Source organism: Citrus sinensis, chromosome 2 (genome assembly GCF_022201045.2).
Source record: "Citrus sinensis cultivar Valencia sweet orange chromosome 2, DVS_A1.0, whole genome shotgun sequence".
Classification (NCBI taxonomy): Eukaryota; Viridiplantae; Streptophyta; class Magnoliopsida; order Sapindales; family Rutaceae; genus Citrus; species Citrus sinensis.
The window spans coordinates 1,420,344-1,447,167 of NC_068557.1; the positions used below are offsets into that span (position 1 = coordinate 1,420,344).

General features: G+C 33.5%; 5 protein-coding genes across 10 annotated transcripts in view; all 5 read left to right on the forward strand.

Annotated features, from left to right (window-relative positions):
- The window catches only part of LOC102607217 (octanoyltransferase LIP2, mitochondrial), a 66,911-nt gene that overhangs the window by 12,410 nt on the left and 27,677 nt on the right, over positions 1 to 26,824 (forward strand). For 5 of the 6 annotated variants that reach the window (XM_052434607.1, XM_052434609.1, XM_052434614.1 and 2 more), the window contains 3 exons: positions 181 to 251; positions 508 to 578; positions 1,742 to 2,198. Coding sequence is in view for 3 of the 6 variants with exons in the window: in XM_052434614.1 (XP_052290574.1) it covers positions 181 to 251; positions 508 to 578; positions 1,742 to 1,956 (357 nt within the window). In the remaining 3 variants the exon portion in view is untranslated. Of the gene's footprint in view, positions 1 to 180; positions 252 to 507; positions 579 to 1,741; positions 2,199 to 26,824 lie in introns of those variants that run through there. The other variant, XM_052434610.1, reaches the window with a different exon arrangement.
- On the forward strand, positions 3,982 to 5,085 carry LOC107174426 (G-type lectin S-receptor-like serine/threonine-protein kinase LECRK3). The gene has a single exon (XM_015525303.2). The coding sequence runs from the start codon at positions 3,982 to 3,984 to the stop codon at positions 5,083 to 5,085; it is 1,104 nt and encodes a 367-aa protein (XP_015380789.2).
- LOC112496733 (PR5-like receptor kinase) lies at positions 5,899 to 12,534 on the forward strand. Its single transcript, XM_052433309.1, has 3 exons — positions 5,899 to 6,916; positions 6,990 to 7,046; positions 11,750 to 12,534. The coding sequence occupies exons 1-3, from the start codon at positions 5,899 to 5,901 to the stop codon at positions 12,532 to 12,534; spliced, it is 1,860 nt and encodes a 619-aa protein (XP_052289269.1).
- On the forward strand, positions 15,704 to 18,428 carry LOC107174834 (uncharacterized). The gene is made up of 4 exons (XM_015526029.3): positions 15,704 to 16,091; positions 16,382 to 16,452; positions 16,708 to 16,778; positions 17,932 to 18,428. The coding sequence occupies exons 1-4, from the start codon at positions 15,822 to 15,824 to the stop codon at positions 18,144 to 18,146; spliced, it is 627 nt and encodes a 208-aa protein (XP_015381515.2). The 5' UTR covers positions 15,704 to 15,821; the 3' UTR covers positions 18,147 to 18,428.
- Positions 21,331 to 24,991, forward strand: LOC102608596 (G-type lectin S-receptor-like serine/threonine-protein kinase RLK1). The gene has a single exon (XM_006494228.4). The coding sequence runs from the start codon at positions 21,392 to 21,394 to the stop codon at positions 23,831 to 23,833; it is 2,442 nt and encodes an 813-aa protein (XP_006494291.3). The 5' UTR covers positions 21,331 to 21,391; the 3' UTR covers positions 23,834 to 24,991.

The following is a 26,824-nucleotide window of genomic DNA, read 5'->3' on the forward strand; positions in this document are numbered from 1 at the left end:
ATAACATTTTGATCAGATCATCAAAGATTATCTATCATATGGGTTTGATTCATATATATCTGGGTATCAAACCATAAAGATCTTTGAAGATCTTTGGCACGCAACAATTGATGATAAGTATGTTATTAAAAATTTTGCATGTACTAATTTCTTTCATATATTTTTAACTCTATTGCATAGGGCAACAAAGATGGTGGTGGACCAGAAGATCCAGATAAAGAGAAATCCAATTCCTTGGCCAATAATCAAAAGTAATTTTTTGATACTCAAGATCTATTTTATTTTCATTTTACATTTTTTAAAGTGAATAAGATTACGATCTCTGGTTGCATCAATCTGTAAAATTAGTACTATTTCCTTTTTGTCCAGCAAATTCTAAAAAATAAAGTTTGAGGAATTTTTTGTAGGAAGTGAACCAACCATCGGTTTAGAATTTTGAAATACAAGAAGATAAAATATCCATCATAGCTTAAACCAATATCTAACATGTACTTTTTTATTATATAGGGAAGAAACATTCGCTAATGCAACAGTGAATCTGGAGCAAGCTGCAATAGCTTCATCTTCTAATGAGAAAGGTATATATATTCTTCCTTTTAATTTATTTTTTTACAGAAAATTTTCATTAAGCCGCGAAAATTTAAATTTTGTTTTCGCGCCATAATAAATGACGAATAAACTAATGAAAAACTTTTTAGTACTTTAAACAAATAAAAATTTCGTTGATTAGTTCAAGTTTTCCTCTTCCGGCAAAAGCAAACTCATCTTATTCTGAATCCAATAACTTTATTCCTACATATTAAAAGCATGAATTATTAATATTTATTGATTCGTGTGTGTGATTATATTAATTAATTTGGATTATAATTGTATTTTGTGCATGTTTAATTAACAAAAAAATTTGATTCAATATTCATTGAATCTTATCCTATTGATATACATCAATAGAAACATGCATAAACAGAAAATGCCAATTAATTATTATTTTCTGCTATGCTAATTAAAAAGTAGGAATTAATTATAGTAACACTGCATTTGATAACAAACACATTTATTAGATTTATGACATGGATTCCTTTGAAATTTTAATTGCTAAAAGATCACTTTGTCATGTAAAAATAAAGTAAAAAAGAAACAAATGTTGGCATGGAAAATTAATGGAAATATATTCTATGAGGGTGACTTGTCTTGTTACCTTCCAATTATTTCCTCCCTTTCTTTTCTTGAACTTCTCCTTGACTATGGTCTCAATCTTCTCGTTGCTACTATATTTATGAGAGGCCTTATGTCCTTATTGAATTTGGGTTATATGTTCGGAACAGATTGATTGATCACAGGTATGGCAGTATATATGGAAGTGGTTGCTCACACTCAAATCTAATTTCCAACATTTTTGTTTCCCTATTATGTATGATTAATAGCAAACTTCCTTTAGAGACTTTATGTTAACCGGTCCATTGAGGCATAATTACTCGATTTTCTTTATGTGTCAACATTGATTAACCTAGGTACATATATGAAGTGAGAAATTACGTATTTACATTTTAGATTAACTTGCACCTTGATTGTCTTGATTTCATATATATGGTGCATATCCTTGTCAATCACTATTTTTAATAACCATATTTGATAAGTCAATTGAATTTCTTGAAAGCATAGTTGGCACAAAGTATTGTTACAGCCTTCTTTTAGCAATAAAACTAGCATTTCTTAACTATTGGAAGCATACATATATGTTCAGCAATGACTAAGGTGGGATATGATCTGCGCCCTCGACACAAGGGGAGAGCAATTAAAATAAAGAGCTTGGACTGTGTTCGTAATGATGACAACAATCTGAGCTCCGAAGCCAACGAGGATGGTGACATACTCATCACTGATATGCTTAATGAGGAGAAGAAGAGGAAGCTCAAGGCCAATCTTGAGAAGAAGTCCACCAATACTAAGAAGCCTTAAAAGAGCTCAAGATTGAGAATATGATGCCCATATGAATCTAGGGATTTATGCTTAATTCTGTTATCAATAAATGCTGCATGCGGATGTTATGCTAGCTTGTGTCAGCTTAATTAGGGTTTGCTTGATATATGGTGCAATTGTTATTAAGGGTAAAATATACTTGGATTAAAAAAATATGGCTTTTTGTGCTATGGATTAAATCTTTGATGGATATATATATATATATATTTGTGTTATTTATTGATCTTTCTTCTGGTTTGGTTTTTGCATATATGTACTGTAGTTTGGTGATCAACTGAGCCTTGTTATTTCTTAACACTAGGAATGGCAATAATCAGCGTACTAACCACGACATCATTTTGGCCAACTGATGTTTATGCTTTTATTCTTCAATAAAAATTCCAATTTCATGTCAATTAAACTGAAATTAGGACATGCTTGAAGAAAAAACTTTTCATTACTATAAAAGGCATAATTAATTAATTAAGTTGAAAAACCACATATTCATGCATGCTTGACAAGTTTTAAGATGTTTATGTCATCAACCCAAGTGAAGCGTATGAATAAAAGAAAATATAAGGATTCAAAGTAAATCCAAATCAAACCGAACGGAATCGATTCGGTTAGATATTTTGTTTCTTAGTTTTGGCCAATTGGTATAATTTTTCAAATAGAGCTTATTGTAGAGATTTTATTAGTAGAACTTTTATCAATAGAGTTTTCACAAAAAAAAAAAATATTAATTTTTTGGTTGTCAATAAGAGTTTTATTAAAAATTATAGAATAATGTTATGAAAGGAATATTGAAATATAATTATGCAATAAGCAAATGATATTTTAGTCATTTTAATACTTTTAAGAAAAAATTAAATCTATATTCCTAAAAGTCTAAAATTTGAGATTTCGTTAGTAGGGTTAAAATAGCTTATTAGTCTCCAAAAACTCTGCTAAAACACAACGAAAAGCCATAGATTTTTTTGATAAATGCTTATAAGACTAAATAAGCACTTATAACAATTAGATAAATCATACCAAATAGACACATAATAGAGGCCAAATAACTTATTTAATCTTTAAAATCTTTACCGAAAAACAACCAAATAACAACAAGAAAATTTAGAAAAGGCTTACCTGATTAAATAAGCACTAATATGTATTAGATAAGGTATACCAAATAAACACTAAGTTTAATAAATAAAGCAAATTAATTCCATTGTATAATACATAAATGAACGAATTTCATTTTACAGTAAGCTGGCTAATTCATTTTCACTATAATTTTTGTTAGACCTATAGGGTTTTTACTCTCCTGGGTGGCCCTATATTAAAAACGTTGTTGTGAGATTGTTGTCGCGTGTTACAAGTGTTTTCTAACTTGTAAGACGAGTTTTTTTGGAAAAGAAAATTAAGCTATAAGACAAAATACACGGCGGAGAAACTTAACATAAGGCGGGGGGGGGGGGGGTGGGAATTGCTGAAATGTCATGTTTGATTGTAACATTTACTGAGTAGTAGTCATCAAGTCATCAACAACACTTTTTATTTAAAGGCCAAATATATCCTCTATTCTAAAATTTCCTCCTACCTTATTCTTGATGTGGAGGGCTTGAATCTTCATGTGATGTGAGAGTTTATTTATTTGTTATTTTCTTTTATTTTTGATTTCAGTTAAATTTCAATTTTGATACGTTGATGCCGGTTTTAAAAAACATTGACTGACTGGAAATGCAATTAAGGCGGGAAAAAATGCACTCAGCTATGACTTCCGCTTAATTGACTTTGATTAATCAAAGGGTTTTTATATCCACTTTGGTCCTTGACTTTAATGTTGCTTGCCCATTATCGAGGCAAGATAATTCAAAGATAGAAAGAAGCAAAGTCTAGCAATTAATAATAACTTTGACATGTGGATAATATATGTAATTTTACCTTTCTATTTTTTGACTTGTTAATGTTTCCCTCCTCTCTGTTCTCATTTCATGATTTATTTTTTGACTTGAAGTGCTTCTCCAAATAGCTACTGCAATGGCTTCTGCTAAATCGTACTCCATATTCTTACTATTTCTGCTTCCATATGATTTACATTTAGCCACTGCTCAAAACAATGGAACTGTACCTGTGGGCGCAACTCTTACAGCAGGCACTGACAGCTCTCCATGGCTTTCTCCTTCTGGTGATTTTGCATTTGGATTTCACCAGCTTGATGAAGAAAACAACATCAATGATCTCTTCTTGCTTTCAATATTTTACAACAAGATACCTGAAAAAACTGTTGTCTGGTACACAGATAATAAAGATCAAAATCCTGCTGTCCCAAGAGGATCACAAGTAAAGCTTACTGCTGATCAAGGGATAATGCTTAATGATCCTCAAGGCAAACAAGTTTGGAGCTCTAAAATTGATATTGGTGCAGTCGCTGTTGGCCATATGAATGATACAGGCAATTTTGTGCTTGTAAGCAGCAGCACTATCAGGTTATGGGACAGCTTCAGCAATCCTACGGATACATTGCTGCCAGGGCAAATGATGGAGACTGAACAAGGGCTTTTTTCTCGAAAATCGGAGACCAAATTCTCGCGAGGACGGTTCCAATTTCGCTTGCTTAAAAAAGGTAATCTCGTGCTCAATATTGCAAATTTGCCTACTGATCTTGCCTATGATGCTTACTACAGTAGTGGTACTTATGATTCTACAAACTCATCAAATTCTGGTTACCAAGTGATGTTAAATGAGTCTGGTTACATGTACATATTGAGAAGAAATAGCCAGAGGTTTGATCTCACAAAAGGAAGAGTAGTCCCTGCTGCAGACTTTTACCATAGAGCGACTCTAAATTTTGATGGCGTTTTCGCGCAATATTTTTATCCAAAGAATGGTAATGGAAACTGGTCTGTTGTCTGGTCTGAGCCTGAAAATATTTGTGTTAATATTGGAGGAGGCTTGGGAAGTGGTGCTTGTGGATATAACAGTATTTGCACCTTAGATAGTGATCGAAGGCCAAGGTGTGCATGCCCGAAAGGGTATTCTTTACTTGATGAGAATGACAGGTACGGAAGCTGTAAACCAGATTTTGAATTGAGCTGCTGGGGAGGTGTTGGAAATTTTCAAAATAATTGTGTCTTATGGTAAAGACATGTCCTATTAATTGTGCCTTATAGAAAAGGTACCTTTCACTAAAGACTTGTCTAATTAAATAATGTCTTGTTGTAAGGACATGTCCATTTAATTGTGTCTTGTAGAAAAGGTATCCTTTTACTAAATGATATAACTTTTCATGGCAACATTTCACTTAGAGATGCATCATTTCATGGTGACATTTCATTTGAAATGGTGATGGTTCAATTTAGACCATTGATTAAAATCAAATCTAGATCCAATGGCCATGAATGAAGGGGTATCATGAAAGATGATAACCAAAATGAGGGGGCACAAGTATATCTATAAATAAGGGTCATGTTTAAGCCATTTAGACATGAAATGAATGATCATACACCACTCTTTTCTTAGCATTCCTTTCTAATACGAATCTCAACACAAAACACCCATTTCTTTTGTGCATTCACATTCCAATATATTGTTTTCTGCAGGAACAATATATTGTTTCTTGGTAGGCTTGCAACATTCAAGAGTATTCTAGTTTGCTTTCGTCGATGCACAACGCAAGCAAACAAACAAGTGCTTCATTGTATCCTAGAGGCGTATTTGCTTAACCCATGTGCATCACTCAATTGGTGGGGGCAAATAACGTCTTAAGGAAAGCGACATTTGTAACGTGCCTTGAAGCACACAAAATTTCTGCAGTTTCTTCCTACATACAGAGTTAGTTGTAAACACATTATTTTACATAATAAAGTTACACCATTATTGTTGTATTTCTCTACATTTGTCATTCCCCACAAAAAAATTTACCACCAACAATCTTAAGACGTTATTTCTACAACAATGGCACCAAGTTCATCTCTTCGACAATTTGCAGTAGATTTTGTCAAATTGGAGCAGTTCGATGGTGGCAACTTTATTCGTTGGCAGAAAAAGTTGCATTTCTTGTTGACAAGCCTCAATGTGGTCTATGTTCTCACAACACCAAAGCCTCAAGAACGTGAGAATAAGACATTAGCGGAAACCAGAGTGCGACATAAGTGGGAGCAAGATGACTACTTGTGTAAGGGACACATTTGCAATGCCATGTCTGATACTTTGTTTGATCAATATCACAACAAACCTACATCAAAAGAGATATGGGACTCATTAGAGGCTAAGTACATGATGGAAGATGCCACAAGTAAGAAATTCTTGGCTTCTAAATTTTTTAATTATAGAATGGTTGATAATAGACTCGTGGTTGAACAATATAATGAGATTTTGCATATTCTTGATCAATTCAACCAACATAACATGAAAATGGATGAGTCTATTATTGTCTCTTCAATTATTGATAAACTTCCTCCCTCTTGGAAAGACTATCAGAAAAGTCTTAAACATAACAAAGAGGAAATTAGTCTGGATGGCTTAGGCCAAAGTCTTCGTATTGAAGAGGAACTCAAGCTTAATAGTCTTGAGGATCAGACTACTATGTCCTCTAAAATTAATGTCGTAGAGGAAGGGAAGGAGTTTAAGCATTCTAATCACCCTAAGAATAACCAAAAGAGAAAGTTTGATTCCAAAGAGAATCAAAACAATAAGAAGAAAAAGAAGGGTACATGCCACCACTGCGGAAAACCTGGCCATTTCAAAAGAGATTGTCGACTTCTGAAGAAACAAAAGGAAGTTTCGAACACAAATCTTGTGGCCATGATATCTGAGATTAATGTTCTTGAAGATGATAATGCATGGTGGATAGATTCTGGTGCAACCAAGCATGTATGCAAGGATCGTAGCCTTTTCAAATCTTATAAAGCAATGGATGATGGAAGTGTTCTTTACATGGGAAATTCCTCCACTGCAATAGTTAAAGGAAAAGGCAATGTGCAACTAGAGTTCACTTCTGGAAAAACTTTAACTCTTACAGATGTTTATCATGTTCCTGAAGTTAGGAAAAACCTTGTATCTGGTAGCCTTCTTAATAAGTTTGGGTTCAAACTTGTTTTTGAGTCAAACAAGTTTATATTATCTAAGGGTGGTACCTTTGTTGGGAAAGGATACATGTATGAAGGAATGTTTAAACTCAATATCAATAATATGAATGTTTCTTCTGCTTATATGGTTGATTCATTATCTTTGTGGCATAATCGTTTAGGACATGTGAATGTTAAAAGATTGCATGATATGGCTAATTTAGAATTAATTCCTAAGCATGAAAATGATATGCATGAAAAATGTAAAGTATGTGCACAAACTAAAATCACAAGATCTCCTTTTCCAAAAATTGAAAAAATATCTTCTTTATTGCATTTAATTCATAGCGATGTGTGTGATATGCATAGTAATCCTTCTAAAGGAGGTAAAAAATATTTTGTAACATTTATTGATGATTTTTCAAAATATTGCTATGTGTATTTATTACATTCTAAAGATCAAGTGTTAGAAAAATTTAAAACTTATAAAAATGAAGTTGAGAATTTTTGTGACACTAAAATTAAATGTCTTAGAAGTGATAAAGGAGGTGAATATGCTTTTTCTGATTTTTGTGAATCTGTTGGCATTGTACACGAAACTAGCACTGCATATACTCCACAACAAAATGGTGTAGCTGAAAGGAAAAATAGGACATTAATAGAAATGGTTAATGCTATGCTTTTTAATACTGGGCTTGGTAAAGGTTTTTGGGGTGAAGCTATTTTAACTGCATGTCATATCTTAAATAGAGTGCCTAATAAGAAAACAAAGGTGACTCCATATGAATTATGGAAAAAGAAAAAGCCTAATCTTTCTTATCTAAGAGTTTGGGGTTGTCGAGCCATTGTAAGACTACCAGAACCTAAGATAAAGAAATTAGGAGAAAGGGGCATTGAATGTATATTCTTGGGATATGCAGAGCATAGTAAAGCTTATAGGTTTCTTGTAACAGAACCTAATAGCTTTGTTGAGATCAATACTATAGTGGAATCTAGAGATGCAATATTCTATGAAAATAGATTTTCCACTATACCAAAAAGTATTGATTCTCAAGAGAATGATAAACAAATAGAAATTGGTCAAAAGCGTGATGCTAATAATGAGCAAAATCATTTGAGAAGAAGTAAAAGAATAAGGACTCTAAAATCTTTTGGACCAGATTTTATAGTTTATTTAGTTGAAGGGACAAGAGACTCACAATCAAAACAGACCATGATCACATCTACTATAGAGTCTGATCCCCTCACCTATGAAGAGGCAATGAAGTCTCAAGATGCTGCTTTTTGGAAAGAGGCCATTAATGATGAAATGGACTCTATTGTGGGTAATAAGACTTGGAAATTAGTTGATTTACCTCCTGGCTCTAATCCTATAGGTTGTAAATGGATTTTCAAAAAGAAGAAGAAAGTTGATGGAACAATTGAAAGATTTAAAGCAAGACTAGTAGCAAAAGGCTTTACACAAAAAGAAGGCCTTAATTATTTTGATACTTATGCACCTGTTGCAAGAATTGCTACTATTAGAGTCTTGATTGCTTTGGCTTCAATTTATCAATTTGAAATCCATCAAATGGATGTAAAAACAGCTTTCTTAAATGGAGAATTAGATGAGGAAATTTACATGAAACAACCAGAAGGGTTTGTTATGCCAGGACAAGAACATAAAGTTTGTAAACTAGTCAAGTCTTTATATGGTCTTAAACAAGCTCCAAAGCAGTGGCACGAAAAGTTTGACAAAGTGATTGTCTCAAATGGATTTAATATTCATGAATCTGATAAATGTGTCTATAGCAGATTCAATGGAAATAAAGGTGTGATTATTTGTTTATATGTAGATGACATGTTAATTTTTGGTACTGATAGTGAGAGCATTGAACTCACTAAATTATTATTGTCATCTAATTTTGATATGAAAGACATGGGACTTGCTGATGTGATTTTGGGGATTAAAATTATAAAAAATGAGAATGGCCTAGTATTGACCCAATCACATTATATTGAGAAAATTTTAAAGAAATTTTATTATTATGATTGTAAGTCTGTGTCAACACCTTTTGATTCAAACATAAGACTGTATCCTAACACTGGCAGATCAGTATCCCAATTAGAATATGCACGTATTATTGGATGTCTTATGTACGCAATGACTTGTACTAGGCCTGATATTGCTTTCGCTGTTGGAAAGCTCAGTAGATATACTAGTAATCCAAGCCAAGCACACTGGCAAGCAGTGTACAGAATTCTAAAATATTTAAAACATACAATGGATTATGATATATACTACACTGGATATCCTTCAGTTTTGGAAGGATTTTCGGATGCTAGTTGGATTACTGATCGAGATGATCATACATCCACAAGTGGTTGGATTTTTAATCTTGGTGGAGGAGCTATTTCATGGGGCTCAAAGAAGCAAACTTGTATAGCAGACTCCACCATGGCTGCAGAATTTGTAGCTTTGGCTTCATGTTGCAAGGAAGCTGAATGGTTAAGGAATTTGCTTATAGAAATTCCTATTTGGTCTAAACCAATGCCTCCTGTATCTATTCACTGTGATAGTGAGGCAACTTTATCAAGAGCATATAGTCAAATTTATAATGGAAAGTCTAGGCACATTGGTCTAAGACATAGTTATGTAAGACAATTACTTACAGATGGAGTAATCACAATTGACTTTGTGAAATCATGCCAAAATTTGGCAGACCCCTTAACTAAAGGCCTTGCAAGGGATATTGTATTTAAAACTTCTAAGGGGATGGGACTGAAGCCAGCATCATCTTATCACCAATGATGGAAACTCAACCCAACACTTGAAATATCAAGATCTTGGGTTCAATGAGCAAAAGTACATCATATGTTGTGATAGCAAGCACTATAATATTTTTAGATGCTTCCCAAAGGTTAGTGCTTGATACCTGTAACATATGGAAAAAGTTAAGCTACTTAGCTTTTAATGGACTTATAAATGTTTTAGTTACAGGGACATTCTAGATAAGTCCACCTATGTGAGTGTAGGAGGTGGTGCCGCTTCCTATGTAACTTGGCTGGTTACTAAAGCGCTCATGAAAACAGGATATAGACACAGGGCCAATCCACGTGTCGGCTAAGGAATACTTGAGAATTTGAAAACTTATGTGTGAGATATATCCGGTTAGTCGATTAAGGTTGCTGGTTCAAAGCTTGCCTACCATGCCACCTTGATTAACTTTGATGTATTGTCACTAAGTGAAGGTTCAAGTCCAAAAGACACCTTCATCTATGCCTAAGTTTTCCAAGCCTGTGCAAGATCATTTTTCCAAATTCATTTATTTTGAAAATGGTGGGAGATTGTTGGAAATTTTCAAAATAATTGTGTCTTATGGTAAAGACATGTCCTATTAATTGTGCCTTATAGAAAAGGTACCTTTCACTAAAGACTTGTCTAATTAAATAATGTCTTGTTGTAAGGACATGTCCATTTAATTGTGTCTTGTAGAAAAGGTATCCTTTTACTAAATGATATAACTTTTCATGGCAACATTTCACTTAGAGATGCATCATTTCATGGTGACATTTCATTTGAAATGGTGATGGTTCAATTTAGACCATTGATTAAAATCAAATCTAGATCCAATGGCCATGAATGAAGGGGTATCATGAAAGATGATAACCAAAATGAGGGGGCACAAGTATATCTATAAATAGGGGTCATGTTTAAGCCATTTAGACATGAAATGAATGATCATACACCACTCTTTTCTTAGCATTCCTTTCTAGTACGAATCTCAACACAAAACACCCATTTCTTTTGTGCATTCACATTCCAATATATTGTTTTCTGCAGGAACAATATATTGTTTCTTGGTAGGCTTGCAACATTCAAGAGTATTCTAGTTTGCTTTCGTCGATGCACAACGCAAGCAAACAAACAAGTGCTTCATTGTATCCTAGAGGCGTATTTGCTTAACCCATGTGCATCACTCAATTGGTGGGGGCAAATAACGTCTTAAGGAAAGCGACATTTGTAACGTGCCTTAAAGCACACAAAATTTCTGCAGTTTCTTCCTACATACAGAGTTAGTTGTAAACACATTATTTTACATAATAAAGTTACACCATTATTGTTGTATTTCTCTACATTTGTCATTCCCCACAAAAAAATTTACCACCAACAGGAGGAGGGCAGGGTTATAACAAAGAATTGTTTGACTTTCATGAGGTCAAAAATATAGATTGGCCTCAGTCAGACTACGAGCGTTTCAAGCCCTATAATGAAGTGCAGTGCAAAAACTCTTGCTTGAGTGATTGTTTCTGTGCTGCGGTCATTTTTGAAGACGATAGCTGCTGCTTCAAGAAGCTGCCTCTCTCCAATGGCATGACAGATAGCCGTATTACGAGCAAAGCTTTTATAAAATATAAGAATAAAGGTGATGATCCTCCATCAGTCCCTCGTCCTCCGGATCCTGACGACAAGAAGAAAAGGAAGATGATGAATGCCACAGGATCAGTACTCTTAGGAAGCTCCGTGTTTGTGAATTTTGCAATGGTTTGTGGAGTTGGTCTTGGTTTTTTCTTCATCTATAAGAAGAAATGGATAAGAAACAGTCCAGGCGATGGCACCGTTGAAACAAATTTGCGTTGTTTTAGCTACAAAGCGCTTGAGGAAGCTACAGATAACTTCAAGGAAGAAGCCGGCAGAGGATCTTTTGGTATTGTTTACAAAGGTGTAATTGAAACAACAAGAACAAGTACTACTGCAGTTGCAGTCAAGAAATTGGATAGAGTGTTTCAAGATGGTGAAAAAGAATTCAAGAATGAAGTCGTCGTGATTGGCCAGACTCATCACAAGAATCTTGTTCGGTTGTTAGGGTTCTGTGACGAAGGACAGAACAGGTTGTTGGTGTATGAGTTCTTGAATAATGGAACATTAGCAAGTTTCCTTTTCGGAAACTTGAAGCCTAGTTGGAACCTGAGAACTAACATTGCATTTCAGATTGCAAGAGGGCTTCTGTACCTACATGAAGATTGCAGCTCTCAGATCATCCATTGTGATATAAAGCCTCAGAATATATTGCTTGATGATCACTACAATGCTCGGATATCGGACTTTGGTTTGGCAAAGCTTTTGACACTGAATCAGAGCAAAACTATTAAGACAGCTATAAGAGGAACAAAGGGGTATGTTGCTCCTGAATGGTATAGGAAGTCAACAATCACAGCAAAGGTTGATGTGTACAGCTTTGGCGTTTTGTTGCTGGAAATCATTTCTTGTAGGAAAAGTTTTGATATTGAAATGGGTGAGGAGTATGCAATTTTAACAGATTGGGCTTTTGATTGCTACAGAAATGGGAAATTGGATGATTTGGTTGAGGGAGACATGGAAGCCATGAATGATATAAAATGTGTAGAGAAGCTTCTGATGGTTTCCATTTGGTGCATTCAAGAGGATCCATCTCTTAGACCGACAATGAGGAAAGTTTCACAGATGCTTGAAGGAGTTGTTGAAGTGGATGTTCCTCCCAATCCATCTCCATTTAGTGGCTAAATGCGCTGATCTTAATTTCTAGGCAATGCGTGTTTGCATCTTTTATTCTTTTTCTTATCCATAATGCTTTGTTGTAAGGTCATTTTATTTGTAATTTCAATCAATCTTAATTTCTTTCTTTGCTTCCAAGTTATGAATAAGTTACAATGTTCAGGTTAGCTGACTTTTCTTGTGTACTCAGGATCTATTTACAGGCTCATATGGCATTCTCCATTTAGATGCACAAACTTTTCCTCATATCAGTTGATAGGTTTTTAGTTTATTATTTCAATTGATGGTGTGTTCTTTTCTTTTATTCTTATGTATTTACTTGTATTTTAAGAGGTTTTGAGTTTTATCATTCTCCTTATGTAATTACTTCTATTTTGATTTATATGACAGGTATGGGTCCTGCCTAACCCCTAACCTTTTTAGTGGTTATTTAATAAAAAAAAAGTTACATTATTCAGCATCACATTGAGCAATTGTTAATTTTGACTGTCTAGATGCGTGGTTTGGTAGCTCCGTTGTCGTAATTTAACAAATTTTACAATTTATGTGGTGATTAGATTACCCCAGAATAAAAAGACACCATATGAGTTTTAAATGATAGACATTGGCTTTAAAATATTATGAGTTTTAAATGTCTTGCTTACAAGTGCTTAAAATATTCTATTTTTGAACCTTCTCTTCTTTACCACAACATTCAATACCATATTGTAAGTTGTGGCAAACTGGAAAAACAAAGGGGTGACAGACCAAAACTTGTCGGAGATGAGAAGCAAAAGCCAAAGAGAGGTTGGCCAAAGAGGGAGCATAAATCAATCGACAAGCGGGTACTCTCTTTCTCCTTGGTGGTGTGTGCTGGTGCATTTATGTCATAATTGGAAACAGAAGTCTGATTGGTATCTACAGGAACGAAGTGAAGCAGAAGCGTAAGAGTACGAGGCAAAGGAAAACTTAAGCTCTAGCCAGTCACTATATAATATTTTATGAGTCGTCCTTAACTCATCACATTATCTTTTGTACTTGGAATGAATGTTTTAACGTGTCAGATACTCAGCTCAGCATGTCTCTATTCGCTGAGAATCTGCCCTGCCATGGCCCATGCCATTACCCTTCTGCGTACATTTCATAGGAAAGTTCGTATATTTTTCAGCTTGTAGACGTGTTTCAAAAGGGTTTAAATTTTAAGGGTGTATAAGAGGAATATGATTAGAATCCGGGTATCAAAATATTTTATGTATATTTCAGAATATAATAAGAGGTTACAACATTCATATGACTCTAAATAAATGTCGCCCCATTAGAACTCCATTTATGCTTTAATCATTTTTGTAAAATAAAATCTCATTATTTTAGGCGAGTACAATTCAAAGATAACAATTTAAATGTTGTGGAAATTCTTCCATCCATTCAAAACTACCACTTGTCTTACACCATCGCAGAATAATTCAAAATGTCTAATATTCCATTTTGTCACTAACCTAATCGTTAAAACTTCTAATTGCCAATTCCAAATCTTCCTATCTTTTTTTGTTTTTTTCCAATCAAATCATTTTGGCCCCCTTTTTTTCGTTTCCAAACAAACATCAACTTGAGAAATCCGAGCAATTAAAAAAAAAAAACTCAATTAGTAGTCAGATCCAGCTGTAAAAATAATATATCTCACATACATCTCCACATCTTTTGTTTTCTTCACTAATTAGGTGAAACTAAGAATACTGCCGCTAGAGGGAGGCTCAAAATCCCTCTCAAACTTTAATTTTTTAACGGTGATCATAATTTTAATCGTGACCTTTGTACAATAATTTTGTTTTTAAGCCTCGAAACTCGAAATTATACATTTACATGTTAATATAGTCAAAGCTAAATTATTATTATTATTATTATTATTATTATTATTATTATTTTCTTCTAACTAACCCCCTCCAATAGAAATATCAAAATCATTTTTTAGTAGTATTACGCGCGCGCACATATAAAGGAAAAAAATTATAATTTTGATTCACCTGATCTAAATGGAATAAACTATTTCAGAATCGATAGTCTGTAAATTGGTTTAAACATTTTTTATATATGCTTTATTGCATAATTTTCTACACAGGTCGATATAACCGACAAATTAATAAAGTGTTGTTACATATTAGTCACAAAAAAATCAAGTTTATTATTATTATTTAACTAAGATTTGTCGTGAAGGTCATGTTAATTTGACAATAATCACAGTATTGAATAAAACATGACTAATGTTAAAACTCTACTTTCGCAAAATAAGATGTTACAAATCACTAATAATTCAAAATAACTCGGTACGAGTATTGTAATAGTCCAACAAAAACCGAATCACCTGCAATAATGAACTTTCCTAACATACAGATTGCAGTTTGTTTTTCCCATTCAAGATTTATTCTTTGTTTGGATTTTCTTGCCACATTTAGAAAATCCACGTTCAAATCAAAAACTAGGACACGCTTGAGTAAAAATATTGTTTCACTCAAACTCACCTGTACACGATGGCCATAGATCATACACCAAGTGTAACTCGTGGGGATGATATAGCTAAGTTGGAAAATCACTAATCGTGCATGCTTGACAAGTTTTTAGATGCACAAAAATCGTCAAGTCGACTGAAAACGTTTCTGTGGGTGCTAATATTTTGTTAAACTAGTAAAATCTTTTGAGATAGTATATCAAACATTTGATGTTCAAATCACACCGCGCAGTATGAACTCAAATAATTAATAAATTTTAAATTGATATAAAAAAGACTTGATGTTCGAATTCAGGTGCTGACGTTAAAAAAAATTCTTTTTTGGAAATATTATTTAGTTGAGTCCGGGTTAAAGTTAGCTTCTAACTTTGCCACTGCTTAGTACGTCAAAAACTTGATTAGACACACATGTGAATCATCGCATTTTAAAAAATTTATGAGAATTTAAATAAACATATATAAAATAAGGACTTATGAGAAAATGCGATTAGTAGAGAAAATGAAATTAGTTCTTATTTTGTTAATTTTATTTTCGTTGCACTGTGAAAATAAAATAAAAGGCTTGTGCATTTTTATTTTGGAAGGTTAACTATTTGTGAGCTTTGTTCATACATGGCGGCTCTAATAGTGTAACACTTGTTAAAAATCATTACCAAATAAGCTGTTGCCACAAAACAATAAATACAAACAAAAGAGAGAAGAAACCGTTACCCCCGTATCATTACATCAAAACTTATCAACTTTTCTCTCACGTTTACTTATAATATTCAGAACCAAATTGATAACAAAATAATAATTTTAGTGTAATTGCAAAATGAGGATGAGAAACCGTGACAGATTTGCAAAGGAGCACTCTGGTACTCCATCTGATTCACCATCACATGAATTAGGGGAGATTGAAGTACTGTACTTTAATGTGGTGGACAAAGAGAAACTCAAAGAATTGTCAGTGAAAAAGTACAGTGGCGTGCAAATTTCTATGCCACAACCAAACGTGCAGCAGCCTCGTGCCTCTGATGAGGGGAATTCAAGCAGCAATCAAGAGAATATGCAATTGATTGAAGCAAATTCAAGCCAAATAATGGTTGTTTCTGGAGATTTTGCCCTTCTGGCCTTACATCTCTCTTCTCTCTTTTTGTGTTAATTTGCAGTCTAAAGATGTTATTTTTATTTTCTGAATTAAGCTCATTTTTTATAACATTTTGATCAGATCATCAAAGATTATCTATCATATGGGTTTGATTCATAAATATCTGGGTATCAAACCATAAAGATCTTTGAAGATCTTTGGCATGCAACAATTGATGATAAGTATGTTATTAAAAATTTTGCATGTACTAATTTCTTTCATATATTTTTAACTCTATTGCATAGGGCAACAAAGATGGTGGTGGACCAGAAGATTCAGATAAAGAGAAATCCAATTCCTTGGCCAATATTCAAAAGTAATTTTTTGATACTCAAGTTCTATTTTATTTTCATTTTACATTTTTGAAAGTGAATAAGATTACGATCTATGGTTGCATGAATCTGTAAAATTAGTACTATTACCTTATTGTTCAGCAAATTCTAAAAAACAATGTTTGAGGAATTTTTTGTAGGAAGTGAACCAACCATCGGTTCAGAATTTTGAAATACAAGAAGATTAAATATCCATCATAGCTTAAACCAATAGCTAACATGTACTTTTTATGATATAGGGAAGAAACATTCGCTAATGCAACAGTGAATCTGCAGCAAGCTGCAACAGCTTCATCTTCAAATGAGAAAGGTATATATTCTTGCTTTTAATTTATTTTTTTTTATAGAAAATTTTCATTAAGCCACGAAAATTTAAATTTTGTTTTCGCGCCATAATAAATGACGTAATAAACTAATAAAAAACTTTTAAATACTTTAAATAAATAAACATTTTATCCTCTTTCGGCGAAAGCAAACTCATCTTATTCCAAATCCAATAACTTTATTGCTACATACTAAAAGCATGAATGATTAATATTTATTGATTTATGTGTCTGATCATATTAATTAAATTGGATTGTAATTGTATTTTGTGTTTGTTTAATTAACAAATAAGAATTTGATCCATTATTCATTTAATCTTATCCTATTTATATACATCAATAGAAACATGCATAAACAGAAAATGCTAATTAATTATTATTTTTTGCTATGCTAATTAAAAAGTAGAATTCCTTATAGTAACACTGCATTTTATAACAAACACATTTATTAGATTTATGACATGGATTCATTTGAAATTTTAATTGCTAAAAGATCACTTTGTCATGTAAAAATAAATTAAAAAAGAAGCAAATGTCGGCATGAAAAAATAATGGAAATATATTCTATGAGGGTGACTTGTCTTGTTACCTTCTAATTATTTCCTCCCTTTCTTCTCTTGAACTTCTCCTTGATATGGTCTCAATCTTCTCGTTGCTACTATCTATAGGAGAGGCCTTATGTCCTTATTGAATTTGGGTTATATGTTTGGAACAGATTGATTGATCACAGATATGGCAGTATATATGGAAGTGGTTGCTCACTCTCAAATCTAATTTCTAATATTTTTGTTTTCCCTGTTATGTATGATTAATGGCAAAACTTCCCATAGAGCCTTTTATGTTAACCGGTCCATTAAGGCATAATTACTCCATTTTCTTTATGTGTCAATGTCAATTAACCTAGGTACATATATGAAGTGAGGAATTACGTATTTACACTTTAGATTAACCTGCATCATGATTGTCTTGATTTCATATATATGAGCATATCCTTGTCATTCACTAATTTTTAATAACCACATTTGATGAGTCAATTGATGAATTTCTTTGAAGCATAGTTGGCACAAAGTATTGTTACAGCCTTCTTTTAGCAATAAAACTAGCATTTCTTAACTATTGGAAGCATACATATATGTTCAGCAATGACTAAGGTGGGATATGATCTGCGCCCTCGACACAAGGGGAGAGCAATTAAAATAAAGAGCTTGGACTGTGTTCGTAATGATGACAACAATCTGAGATCCGAAGCCAACGAGGATGGTGACATACTCATCACTGATATGCTTAATGAGGAGAAGAAGAGGAAGCTCAAGGCCAATCTTGAGAAGAAGTCCACCAATACTAAGAAGCCTTAAAAGATCTCAAGATTGAGAATATGATGCCCATATGAATCTAGGGATTTATGCTTAATTCTGTTATCAATAATTGGTGCATATGGATGTTATGCTAGCTTGTGTCTGCTTAACTAGGGTTTGTTTGATATATGGTGCCATTGTTATTAAGGGTAAAATATACTTGGATTAAAAAATTATGGCTGTTTGTGCTATGGATTAAATCTTTGATGAAGCTATATATATATATATATATGGCTATTTGTGTTATTTATTGATCTTTATTCTAGTTTGGTTTTGCTTATATATAGTGCAGTTTGATGATCAATTGAACCTTGTTATTTCTCAACCCTAAGAATGGCAATAATCAGCATACTAACCACAACATCATTTTGGCCAACTCCCTTTTTTTTTTTTTGTGGCCGAATTCCGAAAGATGTTTGTACTTTTATTCCTGAATAAATTCCAATTTCACATTTTATGTATTTTTAAAGCAATGCAAGACGTGTCAATTAAACTGAAATTAGGACATGCTTGAAGAAAAAACTTTTCATTAATGAATGAAAGAAATAATTAATCAAGTTGAAAAACCACATATTCATGCATGCCTGACAAGTTTTAAGATGTTTATGTCATCAACCGAAGTCAAACGTATGAATGAAAAAGGGTATAGGATTGACTAGCTAGTTTAGATTATAAGGATTCAAGGAAAATCCAAATCAAGCCGAACGGAATCAATTCAGTTCGATATTTTGCTTTTTATTCTTTGGCCAATTGGGATTTTGTGCTGTATGGTTTGGTTTGGTCTGGTGTATCTTTTTAAATAGAGTATATTGTAGAGCTTTTATTAGTAAAATTTTTATTAGTAGAGTTTTCACAAAAAAAAAATAATAATTGTTTGGTTGTCAATAAAAACTTTTGTAAAAATTATAAAATTATTTTAATAAATAAATTATTTAAAGTTATGTTATGAAAGAAATGAAATATGATTAATATTTTAAACATTCAAACATTTTAAAAAGTTTTAAATCTCTACCTTAAGAGCCCAAAATTTAGGATTTTACTAGTAGAAGTAAAACATATAGCTTATTTAATTTTTAAAATCTTTACTGAAAAACAACCAAAGCATTAAAATTTTTTTGATGAAAACTTATGAAATTAAATAAGTACTTATGAACATTAAATAAATAATATCAAATAGGTACTTAATAGAGACAAAATAACTTATTTAATTTTTAAAAACTCAACTAAAAAAACAACCGAATAACAAAAAAAAATATATTTGTGGCTATTAGATAAGGTATATTAAATAGGCACTAAGTTTAATAAATAAAGCAAGTTAATTTCATTTCATAACACATAAATGAATGAATTTCGTTTTACAGTATGTGCTCACAAGCTGGCTAATTCATTTTCGCTATAATTTTTGTCCGATCTATATGGTATTCGCCCTATGGTAAAAACTTTGTTGTGAATTCGTTGTCGTATGTTATAAGTCTTTTCTAACTTGTAAGACGAGTTTTGGAAAAGAAAATTAAGCTATAAGACAAAATACATGGTGAAGAAACGTAACATAAGGCAATGGGGGACCCCATTAATTTAAATCATCAATTTAAATTGCCATGAGAAAAGGCAATGAACGTTGAAATTGAATAATATTTTTGTTTCTGGGAAAACGGAACGTGGATGATTGATGGATAAATGCATCAATTTTGAGTTTTTTGGCATAATTTTTTAATAAGATTTCTGTAGACGTTGAATTGGTCGTAGAATTTTGTAGACGAATCTGTTGCTATGATAAAAATGTTCTGCAGTATCGGACAAAAGGGCATCTTTAGTTACGTTATTTTAAGTTTTATCATCCATTGCCCTTCTCTGGACCACATACGCCAAACGAAAGAAGTACACTGAATTAGAAAAACAATTTTAGAAAACAAGTCAAGAATGAAAACCATGCAAATACCTAGGGCACACGCACATGTGCTTGCATGTGCCGTCGCAATCGCACGATACAAAGTCGTAAATAAACACAGAACAAAGTCTTTGGTGAAGAAGTTAAGTTAGTGTACGGTGGATTAAAAAAACGTACGGTGCGACCCACAAAGTTCCACGTTCCGTTTTCCCAGAAACAAAAATATTATTCAATTTCAACGATTCCCATAATGAGATTGATTGGCCCTGGCTGGCAGAATCATCAACGATTCCCATAATCATTAATTTAACATAAGGCAATGAACGACGCCAAACAAACTTTTTTTTTGATAAAATGTGATGTTTGATTGTAACATCGACTGAGTTGTAGTCAAGAACTCATTTTCTTGACGGCCAAACGTATCCTCTGTCCTAAAATTTCCTCCCACGTCAATCTTCACGGCGAGGGATTGAATCTTCATGTGATATGAGAGTTTATTTATTTTCATTTTAGATTTCAGTTAAACGTCGATTTGATACATTGATGCTCGTTTAAAAAATATTAGGCTGGATTCAGGTCCCAACAGATGTTTTTGAATGTATTTATCAATATTTATACTGTACTCTTTGATATAATATTAAAAAAAAATAATAACATTGACTGACTGGAAACGCAATCAAGGCGGGAAAAAGTGCACTCAGGTTACTTTGATTAATCAAAGAGTTTTCATATCCACTGGGGTCCCTGACTTTAATGGTGCTTGCCCAATTGTCGGGGCAAGATTATTCAAAGATAGGAAAAAGCAAAGTCTAGCAATTAATAATAACTTTGACATGTGGATAATATATGTAATTTTACCTTTCTATTTTTTGACTTGTAACTGTTTCTCTCCTCTCCGTTCTCATTTCATGATTTACTTTAATCATTTCTGCCCATGATTACGATATAAAAATTACCATCTTCGAGAGATTACCATTTCAATTTTGATACTTTGATTCCGGTTTTAAAAAACATTGACTGACTGGAAATGCAATTAAGGCGGGAAAAAATGCTCTCAGCTTATAACTTCCGCTTATTGACTTTGATTAATCAAAGGGTTTTTATATCCACTTTGGTCCTTGACTTTAATGTTGCTGGCCCATTATCGAGGCAAGATAATTCAAAGATAGAAAGAAGCAAAGTCTAGCAATTAATAATAACTTTGACATGTGGATAATATATGTAATTTAACCTTTCTATTTTTTGACTTGTAACTGTTTCTGTCCTCTCCGTTCTCATTTCATGATTTACTTTAATCATTTCTGCCCATGATTACGATATATAATTTCTTAAAGTGTTTATCGAAATAGCAATTGCAATGGCTTCTGCTAGATTGTACTTCATATTCTTACTATTTCAGCTTCCATTTTATTTACATTTATCCATTGCTCAAAACAATGGAACTGTGCCCGTGGGTGCGACTCTCACAGCAGGCACTAATAGTTCTACGTGGCTTTCTCCTTCTGGTGATTTTGCATTTGGATTTCGCCAGGTTGACGAAGAAAACAACACCAATGATCTCTTCTTACTTTCAATATTTTACAGCAATATACCTGCAAAAACCGTTGTCTGGTACACAGATAATAAAGATCAAAATCCTGCTGTGCCAAGAGGATCACAAGTAAAGCTTACTGCTGATCACGGGCTAGTGCTTAATGATCCTCAAGGAAAACAAGTTTGGAGCTCTGAAATTGATATTGGTACAGTCGCTGTTGGCCATATGAATGATACAGGCAATTTTGTGCTTGCAAGCAGCAGCTCCAGCAAGTTATGGGACAGCTTCAGCAATCCTTCAGATACATTGCTGCCAGGCCAAACGATGGAGACTAAGCAAGGGCTTTTTTCTCGAAAATCGGAGACCAATTTCTCGCGAGGACGGTTCCAATTCCGCTTGCTTAAAGACGGTAATCTTGTCCTCAATATTGCAAATTTGCCTACTGGTGATGCCTATGATGCTTACTACATTAGTGGTACTTATGATCCTGCAAACTCATCAAATTCTGGTTACCGAGTGATGTTCAATGAGTCTGGTTACATGTACATATTGAGAAGAAATGGCGGGAGGTTTGATCTCACAACAGAAAGTGTAGTCCCAGCAGCAGACTTTTACTACAGAGCAACTCTCAATTTTGATGGCGTTTTCGCGCAATATTTTTATCCAAAGAATGGTAATGAAAACTGGTCTGTTGCCTGGTCTGAGCCTGAAAATATTTGTGTTAATATTGGAGGAGAAATGGGAAGTGGTGCTTGTGGATTTAACAGTATATGCTCCTTAGATAGTGACCGAAGGCCAAAGTGTGCATGCCCGAAAGGGTATTCTTTACTTGATGAGAATGACAGGTACGGAAGCTGCAAGCCAGATTTTGAATTGAGCTGCTGGGGAGGAGGGCAGGGTTATAAGAAAGAATTGTTTGATTTTCATGAGCTTCAACTTACAAATTGGCATCTGTCAGACTCCGAGCGTTTCAGGCCCTATAATGAAGTGCAGTGCAAAAACTCTTGCTTGAGCGATTGTTTCTGTGCTGCAGTCATTTTTCAAGACGATTGCTGCTGGTTCAAGAAGCTGCCTCTCTCCAATGGCATGACAGATGGCCGTCTTACTAGCAAAGCTTTTATGAAATATAAGAATAAAGGTGATGATCCTCCATCAGTCCCTCGTCCTCCGGATCCTGAAGACAAGAAGAAAAGGAAGATGATGAATGCCACAGGATCAGTACTCTTAGGAAGCTCCGTGTTTGTGAATTTTGCATTGGTTTGTGCATTTGGTCTTAGTTTTTTCTTCATCTATAAGAAGAAATGGATAAGAAACAGTCCAGGAGATGGCACCATTGAAACAAATTTGCCTTGTTTTAGCTACAAAGAGCTTGAGGAAGCTACAGATAACTTCAAGGAAGAAGTCGGCAGAGGATCTTTTGGTATTGTTTACAAAGGTGTAATTCTAACAACAAGAACAAGTACTACTGCAGTTGCAGTCAAGAAATTGGATAGAGTGTTTCAAGATGGTGAAAAGGAATTCAAGAATGAAGTCGTCGTGATTGGCCAGACTCATCACAAGAATCTTGTTAGGTTGCTGGGGTTCTGTGATGAAGAGCAGAACAGGTTGTTAGTGTATGAGTTCTTGAATAATGGAACATTAGCAAGTTTCCTTTTCGGAAACTTGAAGCCTAGTTGGAACCTGAGAACTAACATTGCATTTCAGATTGCAAGAGGGCTTCTGTACCTACATGAAGATTGCAGCGCTCAGATCATCCATTGTGATATAAAGCCTCAGAACATATTGCTTGATGATTACTACAATGCTCGGATATCCGATTTTGGATTGGCGAAGCTGTTGACACTGAATCAGAGCAAAGCTATTAGGACGGCTATAAGAGGAACAAAAGGGTACGTAGCTCCTGAATGGTTTAGGAACTCAACAATCACAGCAAAGGTTGATGTGTACAGCTTTGGTGTTTTATTGCTGGAAATAATTTCCTGCAGGAAAAGTTTTGATATTGAAATGGGTGAGGAGTATGCAATTTTAACAGATTGGGCTTTTGATTGCTACAGAAATGAGAAATTGGATGATTTGGTTGAGGGAGACATGGAAGCCTTGAATGATATAAAATGTGTAGAGAAGCTTGTGATGGTTTCCATTTGGTGCATTCAAGAGGATCCATCTCTTAGACCAACAATGAAGAAAGTTTTACAGATGCTTGAGGGAGTTGTTGAAGTGAGTCTTCCCCCAAATCCATATCCATTTAGTAGCTCAATGGGCTGATATCGATTTCTGGCTGGGAGTTTATTCAATTTGTTTTTATTTATTGTTAGTTGTAATGTCAAATTTGCTTTTTTTTTTTTTTTTTCCAAAGTTAGGTAACTTAATAAAAAAATTAATCGCCTTTAATGATTGATGTTAGCGATTACAGTGAAGCATGATAAGCTTTGTAGACTAGCTCACATCAGATTGGTTCTCTGCTGATGACTGAGCATAATTAGTTAAGCCAACTCAGCATTGTGTTGAAGTCGTTAAGCATCCATTAAGCATGTAACAGAGTTATTTTCAGCTGAAGGCTGCTTTTATAAATACTATTGATGTAATCATTTCAGTTAGTTAAAAAAAATAACTAAGAGGTTTCCAGATCTTTCTCTTCTCAATTCTCTTTTCCTTCGTTTTCTAGCTAGCCAAACATCCTTTATTAATATTTCTTTCAATTGATTTGATAACTAAGTTCTGTCATTGCATTTCTTTTCGACTCCTACCGAGAGGAAAATTGCCTTGAAAATTAAAGTTCTCAAAACAATCCGGCCCCCGCATTCTTCAGAATCAACTCCAGAGCATCACTTACGAGCGCTGCCTCTGTTCTGGATTTCTCCGGATGATATGTAGATTTTGGCTGCCGTGTTTGCTTCTTCAATTCCTCTTGTTTTGCCATTTGTTCATCAATCACTCCAGTAGCCGCAGCGTGTCCTCGTCCGGCTTGTGTAGTTCAATCTTCTAGTCACGTTTAGCATGATCAATTCTGTTACGAGCATCCGCTGTTCCTGTAACGATCCAACCGTGCTTGGTGAGTATTTCGACGCCTTCTCCCGGGCTCAGATCGTTCGGATCATATCGGGCTTGATGGGCCCACTCCTTCTCCCGAGCTCTGATCCGTCATTCCTGAAACCATAGTACCAATTATTTATTATTTAACATTTGGCATTATGGGAGTCGTTTGCTCACTCTCAATCTAATATCTAACAATTTTTATTTTCCCCTGTGATGTAGGATTAGTAGCAAACTTCCTGCCGTAATTCTTATCATAATTTAGCTTGAAAACAATCATATTATAGAAGTGAGAGTAATGATGACTTGGTGTATAACCAAACTTCCTGCCGTAATTCCTATCATAATTTAGCTTGATGACTTTATTTTAACAGGTCCATTGAGATATAATTACTCGATGTTCTTTACGTGGCAATGTTAATGGTAGAATTGACTGGATTAATTTATAAGAATTCAAATTAAATCCAAATCAAATCCAACCCAACCAAGTCGGTTGATTTTGGTTTTTGGTTTGGGAAAATTGGGTTTTCGTGCTATTTTAAGTTTATTGCATAAAGCAAATGAATTTCATTTTATCATACACGAATTTAGAAACTTAAATGATTCAAACGAAGATAATGAATTTCGTTTCACAATATATATTTACACACGCACTGAACATACAAAATACGTTCTTAAAAAATAGGAACTCAAATTGTAAAAACAGGTTTTAACAAGAATCAAAGTGCCAGTCACCCAAGGGTCGGACAAAGGACGCTGGCTCTTAATTGTATTCTTCAGTCCGGGGGAAAATGTAGGGTACGTTTGCTAATGTTCCTTAACTAGTGTTTTTGACTCTTATTTTAGAGAAGGAGAATGATGTTTTTGATGTTATTTTTTAAAATAAAAATTGTTTGATAGTTTGTTTTTAAAACAACATATAACAATAAAAACAGTAAAATTGTGTTTTGTTGTTTTTCTGAAAATGTGAAAAATAATAAAAACTTGTTTGGTTGTTTGTCTAAAAGTATAGAATTTTTTATAAAATAATTTTTTTTCAATTTATTTATACATATTACCTTCTATTATTTTATTTTTAACCAAAATGAAATTAAATTTCATATAGTAATTATAATTTTCAGAAAACCCTCTCATAATTTATTAAGTTTAAGAAATTAAAATAAAATAATCAATGTAGAATTAATTAGCATATAACAAAATAAAAATGCTTACTATAATTTTATTTATTATAGACATTGAAGTAGTTCATTTGTGCTAATTATATTTTTCAATCCAAAAGATAAAAAACAAAAGAATACAAAATATTTGCATCCAAGACATGTCCAAATATCTGGGCATTTCCTACAAATAAATTTAAAAAGGCTATATGATTTTTTTTTGGCTTAATACAATTTAAGCTAATACCGGACCCGTGATGAAAATAAAAATCCGACCAGGCAGTTATTAATTTGCGTTTGAATCATCTCGATTTTTTTTCGTGGTAAATTTAAATTAATTCAAACACAATCTAATTAATAAACGCGTCAATTCTACCGAAAATAATTTGTAATAAGTCCAACAACTTCAAAGTTAATGCCGAAGAGAAAAATTACATAATGCACTTAATTAGAATATTAAAGTGCATATGTTACATATTCTTTATATCTTGTGTTATTGGGTGAAATGCTCTCCCAGTGTTGTCTCCCTTGTAGATGTAGGCCTTTGAGGCTGAACCATATAATTGCTCTATGATGCCTTTGTTCTTTCTCAGTTTCTCTGTAATTCTGATTTTGTTCTTTGCAATAATTGGTGAGACTTAGTTCTTGATTTGTTCTTGAGAATATAAGGTCTAACACCCCTATGAAATTGTACAGACTTGATTGCTGGCCCAAGGGGCTCTTTTCTCATGTTAAACTGGAACTTTGGCAGGTTATTTAAGATTTCAAACCCTGCACCTTGTAAAAATAAAATGTTTTGTTAAAGAAAAGAGATTTATTTGGCTGTAGAGAAAATGAATGAGAAAACAGAGAGAGAATATTTTATTGATCACATGCTCAAATGAGCTGGATTACAAGTATTTATACACAAGGCTGTATGGAATATTTTACACTCTGCATGCGAGTGATGTGTTTGTTTAAGCTAACGATCATAACAGATTTAGCTGACAAACTTACTTAACTAGCTAAAACAGAAAGCTAAACGTAATTAATCAATTCAGATATCTTAAAATGTTTTAGTATAATC